Source organism: Podarcis bocagei, assembly GCF_964188305.1.
Source record: "Podarcis bocagei genome assembly, chromosome: 13".
Taxonomy (NCBI): domain Eukaryota; kingdom Metazoa; phylum Chordata; class Lepidosauria; order Squamata; family Lacertidae; genus Podarcis; species Podarcis bocagei.
Window position 1 is genome coordinate 54403587 of NC_138138.1, and position 17212 is coordinate 54420798.

Below are 17212 nucleotides of genomic sequence, written 5' to 3' on the forward strand. Positions count from 1 at the left end.
CTCCCTTGGGCCAGTAAAGCGAGATGAGCGCCGCAACCCCAGAGTCGGTCACGACTGGACCTAATGGCCAGGGGTCCCTTTACCCTTTACCTTTATTTATATCCCGCCCTCCCCAGCCGAAGCCGGGCTGAGAGCGGCTAACAACAATAAAAGTAACACAGCATTCTAATATCAGTTCATTTTAAAATCAATTCAAAATCAAATTCATGGCAACCACTGGGCTAGAGTTCTGTGAGGGTTACCAAAAGAGGGGGTCAGACTGTGCCTTGGCCAAAGGCCTGGTGGAACAGCTCCATCTTGCAGGCCCTGTGGAAAGATGTCAAGTCTCGCAGAGCCCTATTCTCTTGTGACAGAGCGTTCCACCAGATCGGGGCCACGGCTGAAAAGGCCCTGGCTCTGGTCGAGGCCAGCCTAACCTCTCTGTGGCACCTCCAAGATGCTTTTGTTTGAAGACCTTAAGGTCCTCCGTGGGACATACCAGGAGAGGTGGTCCCGTAGGTACGAGGGTCCTAGGCCGTATAGGGCTTTAAAGGTTAAAACCAGCACCTTAAACCTGATCCTGTACTCCACGGGGAGCCAGTGCAGCTGGTATAGCACCGGGTGAATGTGATCTTGCAGCGAAGACCTCGTAAGGAGTCTCGCCTTCTGCATTCTGCACCCGCTGGAGTTTCTGGGTCAGTTTCAAGGGCAGCCCCACATAGAGCGAGTTACAATACTGTATTTTTCGCTCCATTGGACGCACCGGACCATAGGAGGGGGAGAACAGGGAAAATTTTTTTTTTCTTGTTCTCCCCCTCTAAAACAAGGTGCGTTCAAGGTACATTCACCAGAGCTTATGGGGCTGGCGGTGGGGGGAAGCGCTGCTTTCCCCCACCGCCAGCCTCAAAGATCCCTGAAGCCTTTGGAGCGCAGCGCCCCGCTGCCCTCCAGAGGTTTGCGCGCAGCATTTCCCCTTAATTTTTGGAGGGGGAAATGTGCATCCTATAGAACAAAAAATATGGTAATCAAGTCTGGAGGTGACCGTCGTGTGGATCACAGTGGCTAGGTCAGGGCGAGAGAGGTGAGGGTCACCTGGCCCCCTGAAATTGGCCTGATCCTATCAACTGTCTTCAAGTTACCAGAGGGTTTGGGGGGGGGGGAGGGAGTAGGGGGGGAGATCTCTAAATTCTTGGATTTTGAGAATCCGTTTCCCTGCTTCTCAATCCAGATGAACAGTATCACCTGGACGGTCTCCCTGCTTGCTTTCTCACCTGCTGCCAAACGGTCTGCTTCTTTGAGATGGAGAGGAAATAAGAAGCCCATTTCTCCCTCCCTTCCTTTTTTATTCCGTTTACTGCTTCCACAAGCTTCTCCTCCTTGTCGATTACAACAACCCTGTGAGGTAAGTTAGGCAGAGAAAGGCAGCGACTGCCCACCCCCCCAAGCTGAGCTGCGGGATCCGAACCCTGGTCTCCCAGCTCCTAGGGTCAGACACTCTCAACGCCAACGTTTCTCAAACCCGGACCCCCAGCTGTTGTCGGACTACAACTCCCACCATCCCTAGCAAGCAGGACCAGCAGCCAGGGATGATGGGAGTTGTAGTCCAACAACAGCTAGGGGACCCGGGTTCGAGAAGCGGTGCTCTAACCACTGCGCCACACTGCCCCCCCTCCCACCAGCTCCTCGGCCAGGCTTGCCGAAGGTCCCAGTAACAGCACACACACACACACACACCAGGATACGTACTGCACTTTGGTGGCGAAAGGCTCCAGTCCGGCGTAGCGCAGCGTGGGAGACAGCAGGACGCGCTGAGGATCCTCGCGCCCGTGGGAGCTGTTCTCCTCGGGCTCGTGGTACCCCCCGCTGCCGCCCCCGCCACCCACGCCGCCGCCACCTCCGCCGTTGCCGCCTTGCGGGTCCGCCTTGACCGGGCGGCAGCTCAGGATCGACGTGCTTCCTGCAAAGAGCGAGGAGGAAGAGACACAAGGTGGAATCAGCCTCTCCCGATGGGCTTACGGGGGAAGCGGCGATTGCTTGTTCCCACTGTTATGGTATGTACCGTATTTTTCGCTCTATAACACGCACCTGACCATAACACGCACATAGTTTTTAGAGGAGGAAAATCCGTAGGCATGCCACCCATAGGCATTTCCTCCATAACACGCACAGACATTTCCCCTTACTTTCTTGGAGGAAAAAAGTGAGTGTTATGGTGCAAAAAATACGGTATTTGGTGCCTCCGTTTTCAGTGTTTAGGCTGTAAACCGCCCTGCGGTCTTTGGATGAAGGGCGGCGTATAAATCTCAACTACAACAATAATAATAACGCAAAAAGCAATACCTGACATCATGGGTAGACAAACTAAGGCCCGGATCTGGCCCAATTGCCTTCTAAATCCGGCCCGCGGACGGTCTGGTAATCAGCATGTTTTTATATGATTAGAACGTGTCCTTTTATTTAAAATGCATCTCTGGGTTATTTGTGGGGCCTGCCTGGTGTTTTTACATGTGTAGAATGTGTGCTTTTATTTAAAATGCATTTCTGGGTTATTTGTGGGGCATAGGAATTCGTTCATTTTATTTTCCCCTTCAAAATATAGTCCGGCCCCCCCACAAGGTCCAAGGGACAGTGGACCAGCCCCCTGCTGAAAAAGTTTGCTGAGCCCTGCTCTAACCACTATACCACACTGTCTTCCACACTCTCTTGGGGGTGTCTAGATCGGCAGAGGGTCCCCCGCTCAGGTAGCTTGCACTGCCCTCAGAGGTTTGAGTTCGTGTGTGCTGAGGTTTCCACACATGGCTACTCCATGTTGCCTTTATTTATTTTGTTAAATAAATCACGACACAGAGCAGTACAGTAGTACCTTGGTTCTCAAACTTAATCCGTTCCGGAACTCCGTTCCAAAACAAAGGTGTGCTTTCCCATAAAAAGTAATGCAAAATGGATTAATCTGTTCCAGACTTTTAAAAACAACCCCTAAAACAGCAATTTAATGTGAATTTTACTATCTAACGAGACCATTGGTCCATAAAATGAAAGCAGTAAGCAATGTACTGCAGTCACACAATCAATCAATCAGTAGCTGGACTGGGTTCTACAGAGTCATAAAAACACAAAATAAATAGCAAAAACACAAAATAAATAGCAAAAACAGACAGACCTTGCTGTAACACTCAAAACAGAAGTGTGGCACTCAAATTGGAAGTGTAACACTCAAAATGGAGCATTTTCAGTGTAGTGGTTGGGAGTTACTTGTGCGTAAACTTTCCCACTTTGAAGCTTGGTTGCATAGTTTAAACCGTCTTGACTGCACAGCCCATCTCAGCGTGGCTGCCTCAGTCGCTAGCAGAATCTGTCTGTGGGCGTTTCTTAAACCTTTGCCAGCATAAAAGCTGTTTGACACCCAATCGTCTCCGCCTCTCATTGCGCGGAAGTCTTCTGCGCAGGGAGGGCGTGGGTAGTGGAGGACCAGGGCTCTCCTCACTGACTTCCAAGGAAGAATCCCGGAGCCCTTCCACCTCCTCTGCCATTTGCTCTCCTGGATCCTTGGTGTTACACTGATTTCCTTCCCCCTCCATCAAGCTACGTCTCCCCCTTGTGCTGGTACCTTCCCCTGCAGAATCGGAGAGCCTCTCCTTCTCCTGTTGCTCCGATGTCAGTTCCCTGACATCCAGCTTCTGAAAAAAGTTCCCAAACTGGAATACCTACTTCCGGGTTTGCAGTGTTTGGGCTCCAAATTGTTTGAGTACCAAGGCGTTTGAGAACCAAGGGACCATTGTATGTCATGTGTGTTGTTGTTCTTCTAAGGTTTTATTCACCTAATTTTAAGACCTGCAGAGGAGCAGGGGGTGGTTGTTATGTGTAAAACCACAGAATTCAAAGTGGGTGTGTTTCCTTTCCCCCATGAACTCTCATGGGATGCGGTTTCCTAGGAACAAAATTTGGGCTGTCCGTCGAGCAGGGGGAGGAACTGCCCTGTAGGGGACAGCGGCAAAAGCATTGCGGGGGCAGAAGCTGGCATTCTGTACCCCCAGAAAACACAACCTGGGCACCCCCTTACCTGGCACCAGCTCCCCTTGATCCAGCATGCGCCGGACGGATCCGATGCTCGTCCCGTGATAGGCCATGTGCCATTTCTTACAGGTGCTGCCCACCTCCAACCGGGGATTCACCCTGCCGAGAGGAGAGGAAAGGGTTATTTCGGGGTGCTGGGGGGGAATGAACCCACAGAAAAGAAGGAATGCCATAAGCGCGAAAACCTGTGAGAACAGGAAGCTGGATTGGTGAACCATTGGCCTGAGCCATATCTTCGGATAGCTACCGTATTTTTCGTTCTATAGGACGCACCTTATTTTAGAGGGGGAGAACAAGAAAAAAAAAATTCTCCCCCTCTCTGCTCAGCGCCCCTTCCATTTCTCCTCCCACTTGGCTGAAGGGGCGCTGCGCAGCTCTCCCTCTCTGCTGAAGCCAGGAGAGTCTGGAACGGATTGATCCATTTTGCATTGATTTCTATGGGAAAGCGCACCTTGGTTTTGGAATGTTTTGGTTTTGGAATGGACTTTGGAACGGATCAAGTTTGAGAACCGAGGTACCACTGTATGTATGTTTGCCAATTTGCTCGGTGTTAGGCCCGCCCCCCCGGCTTTCCAATCCAGCCTCCGTAGGTAAAGGTAAAGGGACCCCTGACCATTACTGTATTTTTCGCTCGATAACACGCACCTGACCATAACACGCACATAGTTTTTAGGGGAGGAAAACAAGAAAAAAATTCTGAATGAAACAGTGGATGTATCATTTTTTGTGCTTCATGCTGTGGCCACAGACATGTGATTTGATGGTGAGTTTGGGGTAGCCCAATGCAAAGATCCTGAGGATCCATGTGGATCTGTGCTTTGTAACCACGTTTTTGCACCATTGCAGCCCCAGGCAACAGTGGGTGCGTGATTTTTTTGGTGCAGGCTGTAGCCATGGATATGCTATGTGATCTGATGGTGAATTTGGGGTGACCCTATGCAAAGATCCTGAGGATCCATGTGGATCCGTGCTTTGTAACCATGTTTTAAGTGGGGAGGGAAGGGAAAACATAGAAGGGACAAGGAGCACCGAGAGGGGTGTGCGGAGAAGCAGCTGGCTAAGAATGCAGGAGAGGGGTTTTACCGGAGGGAGGAAAGGAAGGCAAAAGTGAGGAGATTTCACCCCTCCCATACCCAAGAATCTCCTGACCATCTCCTGATGGTCTCTGCTGACTCTACACAGAGAGAAGGAGGCGTGTCCTGCCTATCTACTTATCCTGCCCAGCAACATGTCTGTGTGTGTGAGAGAGAGTCAGTCAGTCAGTGTATCGGAGAGAGTGAGAGTGTTAGAGATCCTAGAGATAAGATTGCTGCTAAGAGCAGCTGCAGACTCTCAGTGTAGCATTGATTTATGCTCAGTATATTCAGCTCTGTATATAGCTTTGTATCATAGTTGTAGTTATAGAATAAAAGGAAGATATTCTACAGAGCTGCTCTCCGAGTGGTTTATACTCTGCAAGACTCTGCAAAACTCTGCTGCGCAACGACTGTATCATTGAGACAGTGAATCCGGTGCTCTCAGCTCTAAGCTGTGAGTCCACAGCACTGTGACCGTTTCCTGTGAGAAGGAGGTCTCTGGTGGTGCTACCCAGCTCGCCTAGCCCAGTCGGGGTTGAGGTGCATGAGTCCAGTTGGCGCACTGGCTCTAGGGCGATGCTGACACCCCACGAACCCACCAAAGCCAGCCAGCTCTCTCTCCCTCCCCCCCCTACTTGCATGTTGCAGCACCGGAGCACGAGAGGAATTAGAAGGAGGGACGCTCTGCTTTCCCCTCTGCTTGCCTGGAGGGGAGGGGTTTTCTCTGCTCTTTGTTCCGTTTGAGCAAACACAGTAACAAACAGAAGCGGGTGGGCAGTAAGACCCTGAGGCAGAATGCAGGAAAGCAGCAGCTTCCTCTTTTCAAGGCTTCCCTTCTCCGGACGATTGATATTTGCCTGATTTTTGCCTTCACTCGCGCCTGTCGGCTCCAGGGACCACACATTCGCTCAATAACACGCACAGACATTTCCCCTTACTTTTTAGGAGAAAAAATCTGCGTGTTATAGAGGGAAAAATACGGTAGGTCCAGTCGTGGCCGACTCTGGGGTTGCGGCGCTCTTCTCGCTTTATTGGCCAAGGGAGCCGGCGTACAGCTTCTGGGTCATGTGGCCAGCAGGACTAAGCCACTTCTGGAGAACCAGAGCAGCGCACGGAAACGCCGTTTACCTTCCCGCCAGAGCAGTACCTACTTATCTACTTGCACTTTGACGTGCTTTCGAACTGCTAGGTTGGCAGGAGCTGGGACTAAGCAAAGGGAGCTCACCCCGTCATGGGGATTCGAACCGCAGACCTTCTGATCGGCAAGTCCTAGGCTCTGTGGTTTAACCCACAGCGCCACCCGCGTCCGACCTCCGTACCTGAGGTTAAAACGGCACCACCCGAAAGGCAGGGCGTAGTCCCGGGGAGGCTCCCCCCGCTTGTAGTAGGCCTCGTCGCCCCGGAGCTTGTGACACGACTCGCAGTAGCAGAGGCTGAATTTGGGGTCTTCCACGAAGTAGTCGTCTGGCGAAAGAGATTGGATGAGGCAGAAGCAGCCCAGGTCAGAAAAAAACGGGAGGGGAACCCCAAATATGCCCCTGCGCGTTCTGCCACTAAAAAGAACCTTTGGCAAGGCTATAGCATTCGCATTTTGAAAACGAATAAAGAGCAAGCTGTTTTAGTGTGGCAGAGTCTGAACTGTGGAACTCCCTGCCTATTGACATCACTCAAAAGTAATAATAATAATTTATTATTTATACCCCGCCCATCTGGCTGGGTTTCCCCAGCCACTCTGGGCGGCTTCCAACAAAACACTAAAATACAATAACCTATTAAACATTAAAAGCTTCCCTAAACAGGGCTGCCTTCAGATGTCTTCTAAAAGTTTGGTAGTTATTTTTCTCTTTGCCATCTGGTGGGAGGGCGTTCCACAGGACGGGTGCCACTACCGAGAAGGCCCTCTGCCTGGTTCCCTGTAGCTTTGCTTCTCGCAATGAGGGAACCGCCAGAAGGCCCTTGGAGCTGGAAATCAGTGTCCGGGCAGAACGATGGAGGTGGAGACGCTCTTTCAGGTCTACTGGGCCTTTGAGGCCGTTTAGGGTTTAAAGGTCAACACCAACACTTTGAATTGTGCTCGGAAACGTACTGGGAGCCAATGTAGGTCTTTCAAGACCAGTGTTATATGGTCTCGGCGGCCGCTCCCAGTCACCAGTCTGGCTGCCACATTCTGGATTAGTTGCAGTTTCCGGGTCACCTTCAAAGATAGCCCCACGTAGAGCGCATTGCAGTAGTCCAAGCGGGAGATAACCAAAGCATGCACCACTCTGGACGGACAGTCTGCGGGCAGGTAGGGTCTCATCCTGCGTACCAGATGGAGCTGATAAACAGCTGCCCTGGACACAGGGCATTTGTGTTTACTCAGAAGGTAAGAAACTTGCTGCGAGGACTCAGCTACCTTACTCAAAAAACAGTGTTTTGAGTGCGTTATAACATGCAACAGCCAATGGCACTGGAGAGCAATTAAAAATAAAACATCTTTGCGATTTTACATAACCGTTTCCCCCTTTTGTTTTAACGATTTAATTTCTGACGTACTTATAGCGTGTTTTTTCCTGTGTGTAGATCCACCCCAATCGGTTTTTAGTCCATTTTAATTTCAAAGGCCCCCAATTTTTGTTAATTTTGCTTACAGATAATTTTATTCTTTTATCTGTTTTGTAAACTATTTTCAGGGTTGTTGCTGTTGTTTTTACAACCAAACGATGTAGAAGTTTCATGAAATGGGCAGATAAGGCCACATTTGCACCACGCGTTTGAAACACTGTGATACCAGTCCTGGCTTCTGCCCAAGGAATCCTGGGAAGTGTAGTTTGTTAAGGGTGCTGAGACCTCCTTCCCCCTCCCGGAGTGGTTTAACCATCAACCCCTCTTCCCAGGGAACTCTGGGAACTGTAGTTCTGTAATGGTGCATCGTTCCTGGCAGGCCCATCTGGAAGAGGTGCTTCTATTTAAAAAGTTGAAGTATTCAATTAGCCGTGTCTGATTTCTACACACCCTTCCTCATTTTCTAAGAAAACCTTCCCCAATCTGGTTTCCTCCAGATGTCTTGGACTACAACTCCCATGTGGCTGAGCCCCGCTGGCTGATGGGCTTTGTAGTCCAAAATGTCCGAAGGGAACTGGCTGGAGAATAATAATAATAATAATAATAATAATAATAATAATAATAATAATAATAATAATAATAAATTTTATTTATACCCTGCCCTCTCCAGCCAAGACCGGGCTCAGGGTGGCTAACACCAGATATAAAAACAATTAATTGAAATACAACTTAAAAAACAAGATTAAAATACAACATTAAAACATTAAAATGCAGCCTCATTTCAGTGGAAACTCAAATCAAAAACTTTTTTGGGGATGAAAACGTCAAGTCTTCACCAAGGCTAACTATCTAGACTGGTCCTACATGGGCCAGAAAAAAGCCAGGGAGGAGAGAAGAGAAAATAAAAGAAAAGAGAAGGCTCTCTCCTAAACAGTTTTTTAAAATAAAAAAATTAAAAATAGCATAAATATAATTTGTGCATGTTCCTAGGACCGGCCGGCATGGAATAAATCATGCAAATCTATGCAAATGTGCCTAATTTTGCTCACCAGGCAGCAGCAGGAGGTCTTTGAAGCGGGCACAGAGGGCGTGGTATTCACAGGTCTTCATGGTGTTCAGGTCTACGGGGGGAGTCCAGCAGACACTCTCCTTGATACCTGAAAATACAGGGGAGTCAGACACCCACACCTCTCCAGGTGATATGTGCCACCTTTGGCTATCAGAACTTTGTCACGGCTAAAAAATTGGCCGCTGTTTCTTTAATGCTGAAAGAACTAAGTCAGGATGAGTCAGCAGCCTACAATGACTCACACAACCTTTCACCAAATTGTACCTGTATATATATAGAGTGCAATGACAAACCTAGACAGCATCTTAAAAAGCAGAGACATCACCTTGCCAACAAAGGTACGTATAGTTAAAGCTATGGTTTTCCCAGTAGTGATGTATGGAAGTGAGAGCTGGACCATAAAAAAGGCTGATTGCCGAAGAATGGATGCTTTTGAATTCTGGTGCTGGAGGAGACTCTGGAGAGTCCCATGGACTGCGAGAAGATCAAACGCATCCATTCTGAAGGAAATCAGCCCTGAGTGCTCCCTGGAAGGACAGATCCTGAAGCTGAGGCTCCAAGACTTTGGCCACCTCAGGAGAAGAGAAGACTCCCTGGAAAAGACCCTGAAGTTGGGAAAGATGGAGGGCGCAAGGAGAAGGGGACGGCGGAGGACGAGATGATGGGACAGTGTTCTTGAAGCTGCCAGCATGAGTTTGACCAAACTGCGGGAGGCAGTGGAAGACAGGAGTGCCAGGCGTGCTCTGGTCCAGGGGGTCACAAAGAGGCGGACATGACTAAACGACTCAACAACAGCATATATAGAGTGGTCAATATTAGTGTTGGGTGTGGGTTGGTTGGATGGTAGAAAGCTGGTTGCATTTGGTGTGCGTAAAAGCTGTCGATCGTGGTTGGAGAAGAAGACTTTTTAAGAATAAAAGCAGCAATACTCTGCAAGAATACTCTTTCTCAGAGACTCTTTTGTGCCAGCTAAGGTCTGAGGACTAGGCAAAGGAGTAAAAAGGAGGTCAGAACCTTTTCTTTTTCAAAACACTGACAAACTTGCACTGCGAGCAGCAGCAAGGTTTGCAAAAACAAGGAAGACCAGTCCTGGAAAAGCAAAGGGGAGATGGGGTGGGGCTGTTTACTCACCGTCCACCATGTCTGCCTTCTCCATGTCGCCCTGGTTGTGGGAGTCGGCCCCCTCCGCGCCCACGGCTGGAGTGTCGTTCGTCACGATCGTAACCTAGGAAGAAAGCAGTGCTTGAGAAGCAGGGAAAATAAGGAGAGAGATCTGGGAAGAGGAGGAAGCCCTCTCCCGTCCCAGAGCTTCCAGCAACTGGTCTTCAAAAGCATTACTGCCTCTGACCGTGAAGGTCTTATTATTATTATTAATAATAAAATTATTATTAATAATATATCATCCAATACCCGGAGCTCTCTGAGCGATTCACAGAACAAAATCAAAATATAAAACTACAAAATATATACCGTATTTTTAGATCCGTAAGATGCACTTTTTTCTTACTAAAATGTATGGGGAAATGTCTGTGCGTCTCATGGAGTGAATGCGTGGTCCCTGGAGCCAAATTGCCCAGGGGCAAAAAGCAGATCATGCTCTTTTTTTTGAAAGAGGGGTGGGGGTGTTGAAAGGAAGCAGCTGATCGGCAAGCGATTGGGGAGGGAGATAAGGGAGGCTAGAGATAAAGGAGGCTGCCTGGGAGGGGGGAGGTAACAGCCCATGGATCCTCAGGATTTTTGCATTGGGTCACCCCAAATTCACCATCAGGTCACACAGCATGTCCATGGAAACAGCCTGCACCAAAAAAATCCTTGGGGGAAACCCAAACTGCTCTCACCTGCTCGCACTGCCCATAGAGGTCGATGAGGACGTAGCAGGGGTTCAAGATGTCCTGTGCGGCCACCCCCTGGTCCATGCCGTTGACGTAGAGATGGAGGCAGCTGCTCGAATCCACCAGGAGGCCCAGCACCGTCCCCTCGGGGCAGGTGTCCAGGTTGGGGCCGTAGTTCTCACAGATCTGGAGTGGAGGGAGGAGGAGACGCTGGGTGTTTGGAGAAGAGGGAGCGCTCAGCTCCGCAAGGGCGGAGGGTCAGCGCACATGGTCCGCGAAGCCAACCATATGAACTCCACTGTGATGCATAACCAGCTAGACATGGCGATATACTGAGGATATATCACCAAACTGGGAGGGGTGGCTAACACCCCAGAGGACAGGATCACACTTCAAAACGACCTTGACAAATTAGAGAACTGGGCCAAAACAAACAAGATGAACTTTAACAGGGAGAAATGTAAAGTATTGCACTTGGGCAAAAAAAATGAGAGGCACAAATACAAGATGGGGGACACCTGGCTTGAGAGCAGTACATGTGAAAAGGATCTAGGAGTCTTGGTTGACCACAAACTTGACATGAGCCAACAGTGTGACGCGGCAGCTAAAAAAGCCAATGCAATTCTGGGCTGCATCCATAGGAGTATAGCATCTAGATCAAGGGAAGTAATAGTGCCACTGTATTCTGCTCTGGTCAGACCTCACCTGGAGTACTGTGCCCAGTTCTGGGCACCACAATTCAAGAAGGACACTGACCAACTGGAACGTGGCCAGAGGAGGGCAACCAAAATGGTCAAAGGCCTGGAAACGATGCCTTATGAGGAACGGCTAAGGGAGCTGGGCATGTTTAGCCTGGAGAAGAGGAGGTTCAGGGGTGATATGATAGCCATGTTCAAATATATAAAAGGATGTCACATAGAGGAGGGAGAAGGGTTGTTTTCTGCTGCTCCAGAGAAGCGGACACGGAGCAATGGATCCAAACTACAAGAAAGAAGATTCCACCTAAACATTAGGAAGAACTTCCTGAGAGTAAGAGCTGTTTGACAGTGGAATTTGCTGCCAAGGAGTGTGGTGGAGTCTCCTGCTTTGGAGGTCTTTAAGCAGAGGCTTGACAACCATATGTCAGGAGTGCTCTGATGGTGTTTCCTGCTTGGCAGGGGGTTGGACTCGATGGCCCTTGTGGTCTCTTCCAACTCTATGATTCTATGTCTGAAAGAAGGATGGAGCTATATAGAGCAGGGGTCAGCAAACTCTTTCAGCAGGGGGCCAGTCCACTGTCCCTCAGACCTTGTGGGGCCAGACTATATTTTGGGGGGGAAATGAACGAATTTCTGTGCCCCACAAGTAACCCAGAGATGCATTTTAAATAAAAGCATTCTACTCATGTAAAAACACGCTGATTCCCAGACTGTCCGCAGGCCGGATTGAGAAGGTGATTGGGCCAGATCCGGCCCCTGGGCCTTATTTTGCTTAAAGGTAAAGGGACCCCTGACCATTAGGTCCAGTCGTGACCGACTCTGGGGTTGCGGCGCTCATCTCGCTTTATTGGCTGAAGGAGCCGGCGTACAGCTTCCGGGTCATGTGGGCAGCATGACTAAGCCGCTTCTGGCGAACCAGAGCAGCACACGGAAACGCCGTTTACCTTCCTGCCAGAGCAGTACCTATTGATCTACTTGCACTTTGATGTGCTTTCGAACTGCTAGGTTGGCAGGAGCAGGCTTCCCCAACCTCGGCCCTCCAGATGTTTTTGGCCTACAACTCCCATGATCTCTAGCTAGCAGGACCAGTGGTCAGGGATGATGGGAATTGTAGTCTCGAAACTTCAGGAGGGCTGAGGTTGAGGAAGCCTGTTCTGAAACAATGTCAAGACAATAAATAAATACAGTGGTACCTCGGGTTACATACGCTTCAGGTCACATACGCTTCAGGTTACAGACTCCACTAACCCAGAAATATTACCTCGGGTTAAGAACTTCGCACGGCGGCAGCAGAAGGCCCCATTAGCTAAAGTGGTGCTTCAGGTTAAGAACAGTTTCAGGTTAAGAACAGACCTCTGGAACGAATTAAGTACTTAACCCAAGGTACCACTGTATGGGGGTGAGGGTGGAAGCCACAGAATGTATTTGAAAAGAACCCAGCCCAATGCCTCCCTCCCTCCCCTCACCTTGAGGGAGTTGTGGAAGACCGAATCGCGTTGCAGCAGCCAGGTGGAGCGCTTGAGGGAGCAGGCTGTGGCGGGGAAATTGAGGCGCTCGGGAGAACTGCCAATGACGCCCAAGGAGAGCGACGACGTCCACTGCTGATTCAAGGAGTCTATCTGGAACTGAGGACAGACAGGGCAGGATGTGAGCCGAGAGGTTTTGCCACAGGGCGGGGGTAGAGACAGCATGCGAGAACACACACACCCCAATGCATGTGCCACAGTCTTAACACTGGTGCGACACCGCTTATTTATTTTTATTTATTCAATTTCCATACAGCCCTCCACCCGAGGACTGCAGGGTGGTTTAAAATAGGAAAGCACAAAAACCACTGTATTTTTAGCTCCATAAGGCGCACTGAACCATAAGGTGCACCTAGTTTTTAGAGGGGGAAATCAAGAAAAAAAATATTATTTCCCCTCCCCCCAGCCCCAAAGAGCAGCGGACAGGCTGCGCGGAGCTTGTGTGAAGCTCTTGGGGGCTTTTCCTGCCTGCCTCCCCCCTGCATTCACTCCATAAGACACACACACATTTCCCCTTACTTTTTAGGAGGGAAAAAGTGAGTCTTATGGAGCGAAAAACACGGTACATAGCATAGCAGCAAACAGACACAGTAACCCTCCCCAGAGATGAGTGGTGTCCAAACTTTTTCCAAAGAGGGCCAGATTTAAGTGAAGGCCTTTTTTTAGGGCTGAAGTTGTTGAGCTTTCTTGAGGATTTTACCCCAAAGTTGTTGAACATTTTTTACGACTGAAGTTGTTGAGCTTATTTTAGGGTTGAAGTCGTTGAGGTTTTTTTTTTAGGATTTTACCCCAGGAAATAAACTGCCACAGGGTCCGGATTAGGCCCCCAAAACAGACTTTGGGCATGCCTGCCGTAGACAGTATTTATTTATTTGTTACCCTACAACGGCCTTCACAAACCCCATGCCCTCCAGAGGTTTCTGTGGCCCCAAACACCTGCCCTCCTCCTCCTCGAACCCACCTGGAAGAGCTGCTGTGGCGGCAGGGGCTGCGCCACGACCACGATGCCCTGGTTGTAGCTGGAGACGCGCGTGGCCGTCAGGTTGTTGTTGGAGAGGAGGATGTTCTTGCCGTGGTTCTCCAGGAACTCCATGGAGGACGTGGCCGCTGGGGCTTCGTTCTCGCACTGGGAGAGAGAGAGAGAGACGCAGAGTCAGGGGGACGGAAAGAGCCAGCTAGAGGCATAGGGGAAGGGGCGCAGTTTGGTGGGAGAGGCGCCTGGAGAAAGTCTAAATATAAAAATTCCTTCCAGTAGCACCTTAAAGACCAACTAAGTTAGTTCTTGGTATGAGCTTTCGTGTGCATGACCACTTCTTCAGATACACTGAAACAGAAGTTGCCAGACCCTTCTATATAGTGAGAAGGTGGGGAGGGGTATTACTCAGAAGGGTGGTGCCAATCTCCCATTCCCACCACCCTTCTGAGTAATACCCCTCCCCACCTTCTCACTATATAGAAGGGTCTGGCAACTTCTGTTTCAGTGTATCTGAAGAAGTGTGCATGCACACGAAAGCTCATACCAAGAACTAACTTAGTTGGTCTTTAAGGTGCTACTGGAAGGAATTTTTATATTTTGACTATGGCAGACCAACACGGCTACCTATCTGCAACTGGAGAAAGTCTGTTATTGTGATTTATTTTATTATCGGTCAATCCCAGGTAGGGCTGGGCTAAGAAACACACGCCGGGCCTGAAACCCTGGAGCGTTGACTCCAGCCAACGCAGGCTAGGCTCTCCTCACCTGGATAATAATAATAATAATAATAATAATAATAATAATAAATTCATTTATACCCCGCCCTCACTGGCCAAAGCCAGGCTCAGGGCGGTTAACACCAATAAAATTAGGGAAGTTTTTAATATTTCATGCTGTGTTGTTTTTATCACTCAATTGGGAGCTGCCCAGAGTGGCTGGGGAAACTCAGCCAGATAGGCGGGGTATAAATTATTATTATTATTATTATTATTATTAGACACAGAAGGAAATGATAAATAACAGGACCCACAAAAGGAAGCCCAGGCGATTCCTTGGGCTCTTGTTTTTATGATTGATGTTTGATATATCTCTGTAAAATTTTAATTTGAAAAACCAAATAATTTTATATATATAGAGAGAGAGAGAGAATATAATAATTTTGCCCAATATTTGGGGCATGCTCGTTGCAAACACTCACAGGGGTGGCTGCTTCCTCCTCCTCTTCCTCTTCGCTGTAGGGCTCCGAGGTGACGGAGGGGGGCTTGGTGCCGTCTGCCTCTTCCAGCATGGTGGAGCTGACGATGGAGACGGACGTGACTCTCCCGTAGAGATCAAGCACCACGTAGACGTTCTGCGGGGAAGGGGCAGGCAGGGTGAGGGGTGGAGGAATCAAGGGGCTCCTCCGAGCCTCTCCTCTCTTAGCTCCCATTTTATTTATATATATATAAATAAAGAATTTATTAAATTAATTTTGGTTGATAAAAGATAAAGTGAAGGAAGAAAGAGGGAGAAAGGAAGTGCAAAAAAATACAATAATCTGACACAGTGACTATAATCAGCTACATTTTCATGTTGTTGTTTAGTCGTTTAGTGGTGTCTGACTCTTCGTGACCCCTGGACCAGAGCACGCCAGGCACTCCTGTCTTCCACTGCCTCCCGCAGTTTGGTCAAACTCATGCTGGTAGCTTCGAGAACACTGTCCCACCATCTCGTCCTCCGTCGTCCCCTTCTCCTTGTGCCCTCCATCTTTCCCAACATCAGGGTCTTTTCCAGGGAGTCTTCTCTTCTCATGAGGTGGCCTCAGTCTTGGAGCCTCAGCTTCACGATCTGTCCTTCCAGTGAGCACTCAGGGCTGATTTCCTTAAGAATGGACAGGTTTGATCTTCTTGCAGTCCATGGGACTCTCAAGAGTCTCCTCCAGCACCAGAATTCAAAAGCATCAATTCTTTGGCGATCAGCCTTCTTGATGGTCCAGCTCTCACTTCCATCCATCACTACTGGGAAAACCAGAGCTTTCACTATATGGACCCTTGTTGGCAAGGTGATGTCTCTGCTTTTTAAAATGTTGTCTAGATTTGCCATCGCCTTTCTCCCAAGAAGCAGGCGTCTTTTAATTTTGTGACTGCTGTCACCATCTGCAGTGATCATGGAGCCCAAGAAAGTAAAATCTCTCACTGCCTCCATTTCTTCCCCTTCTATTTGCCAGGAGGTGAGGGGATCAGTGGCCATGATCTTCATTTTTTTGACGCTGAGCTTCAGACCATATTTTGCGCTCTCCTCTTTCACCCTCATTAAAAGGTTCTTTAATTCCTCCTCACTTATTATATAGAAATATGAATCGTATTATTTGAAGGAAGAGAGACAGTCTCTTTCATGGGAGTTCACAATATGGTGGAGTCATAAAAAATATTCAGTAACGTTGATGGCCTGAGTCTAGTGGGTCTATGATGTTTTTATGGGTTGCAGGGAAGAAGGTGAAGGAAAAGGGAGATGGCAAAACCTAAGAGACCTGATGGTTAAAGCCCAACCTATGGATGATAGACTACGCCAGACTGGCAAAATGACCGAGAAAATCAAAGATCAAGAGAACAATAAATTTAACCAAGAATGAGGATTTTTTTTAAGTTACTTGAAAGAACACTGTAAACAATTGAAAACATTGGCAGGATTTTAAAAACACTTGCAGCGAAATGAGAACTATGATAAAAATTGAGTTTTAACAAAACATGGAGACTATGATATGACGCAGTTTGAAAATAATATCTGGGGGAACCGTGGAGGGAAGTTCAGGGATTCTGAGAATCCTATTTGTAAAATGATTACGATTCAGGTATGATGTCAAACGGTAAAAGTGAAAATGAAATTAAAAAACTTTTTTTAAAAAAAAGGATAGAGCCCACCTATGTTACCGAATATTTTTAACGACACCACTGTGGATATATTGCCGGCGGCACTTTGGGCAACGAGGGTGGTGAGGCAGCAAGTCACGTTTGCAAGGAGACTCTCGTCAGCTCATGATGACGGAGACCCGATTGGAAACTGGCCTTCCGACTTACTTTGAAAGAAAAACCAGGCGTCCCAGGGCTGAGCCAGCAAAAATAGGTTTGTCCTTATACTTGCAAGCCACTCGGAAGCCTATTTTGGCACCAGCAGGATAATAATCCTGATGGCATTGGAGGGTCATGGGACAGATTGAATGTGTAGCACAGAGTTACCAAAACCTCAGGGAATAACCAAGGGAGCGAGGGCCACGTTCAGCCTGCGCCCGGCTCTTTACCTTGGCCACTCCAGCCGCAGCTGGCCCCATGTCCTCTCCGTCGATGAGGATGTGCATGGTGTCGTCAGTGCAGCGCTTCACCCCCACACGACTCCCCACCTGTCCAGGAGAGAAAGGGTCACTGTCGGGTCTGCTAGGATACAAGGCCCCAAATATGGAGA

The 17212-nt window shown here is 48.7% G+C and overlaps 1 protein-coding gene across 1 annotated transcript in view; it reads right to left on the reverse strand.

Annotated features, from left to right (window-relative positions):
- NEURL4 (neuralized E3 ubiquitin protein ligase 4) overlaps positions 1 to 17212 on the reverse strand; it is a gene marked incomplete at its 5' end in the record, with an annotated part of 67548 nt that overhangs the window by 2181 nt on the left and 48155 nt on the right. The window contains 10 exons of the mRNA XM_081167670.1: positions 1726 to 1936; positions 4040 to 4152; positions 6449 to 6593; positions 8723 to 8830; positions 9874 to 9967; positions 10581 to 10760; positions 12739 to 12897; positions 13760 to 13924; positions 14973 to 15125; positions 17052 to 17150. Of these exons, the coding sequence (XP_081023796.1) occupies positions 1726 to 1936; positions 4040 to 4152; positions 6449 to 6593; positions 8723 to 8830; positions 9874 to 9967; positions 10581 to 10760; positions 12739 to 12897; positions 13760 to 13924; positions 14973 to 15125; positions 17052 to 17150 (1427 nt within the window). The remainder of the gene's footprint in view (positions 1 to 1725; positions 1937 to 4039; positions 4153 to 6448; positions 6594 to 8722; positions 8831 to 9873; positions 9968 to 10580; positions 10761 to 12738; positions 12898 to 13759; positions 13925 to 14972; positions 15126 to 17051; positions 17151 to 17212) is intronic.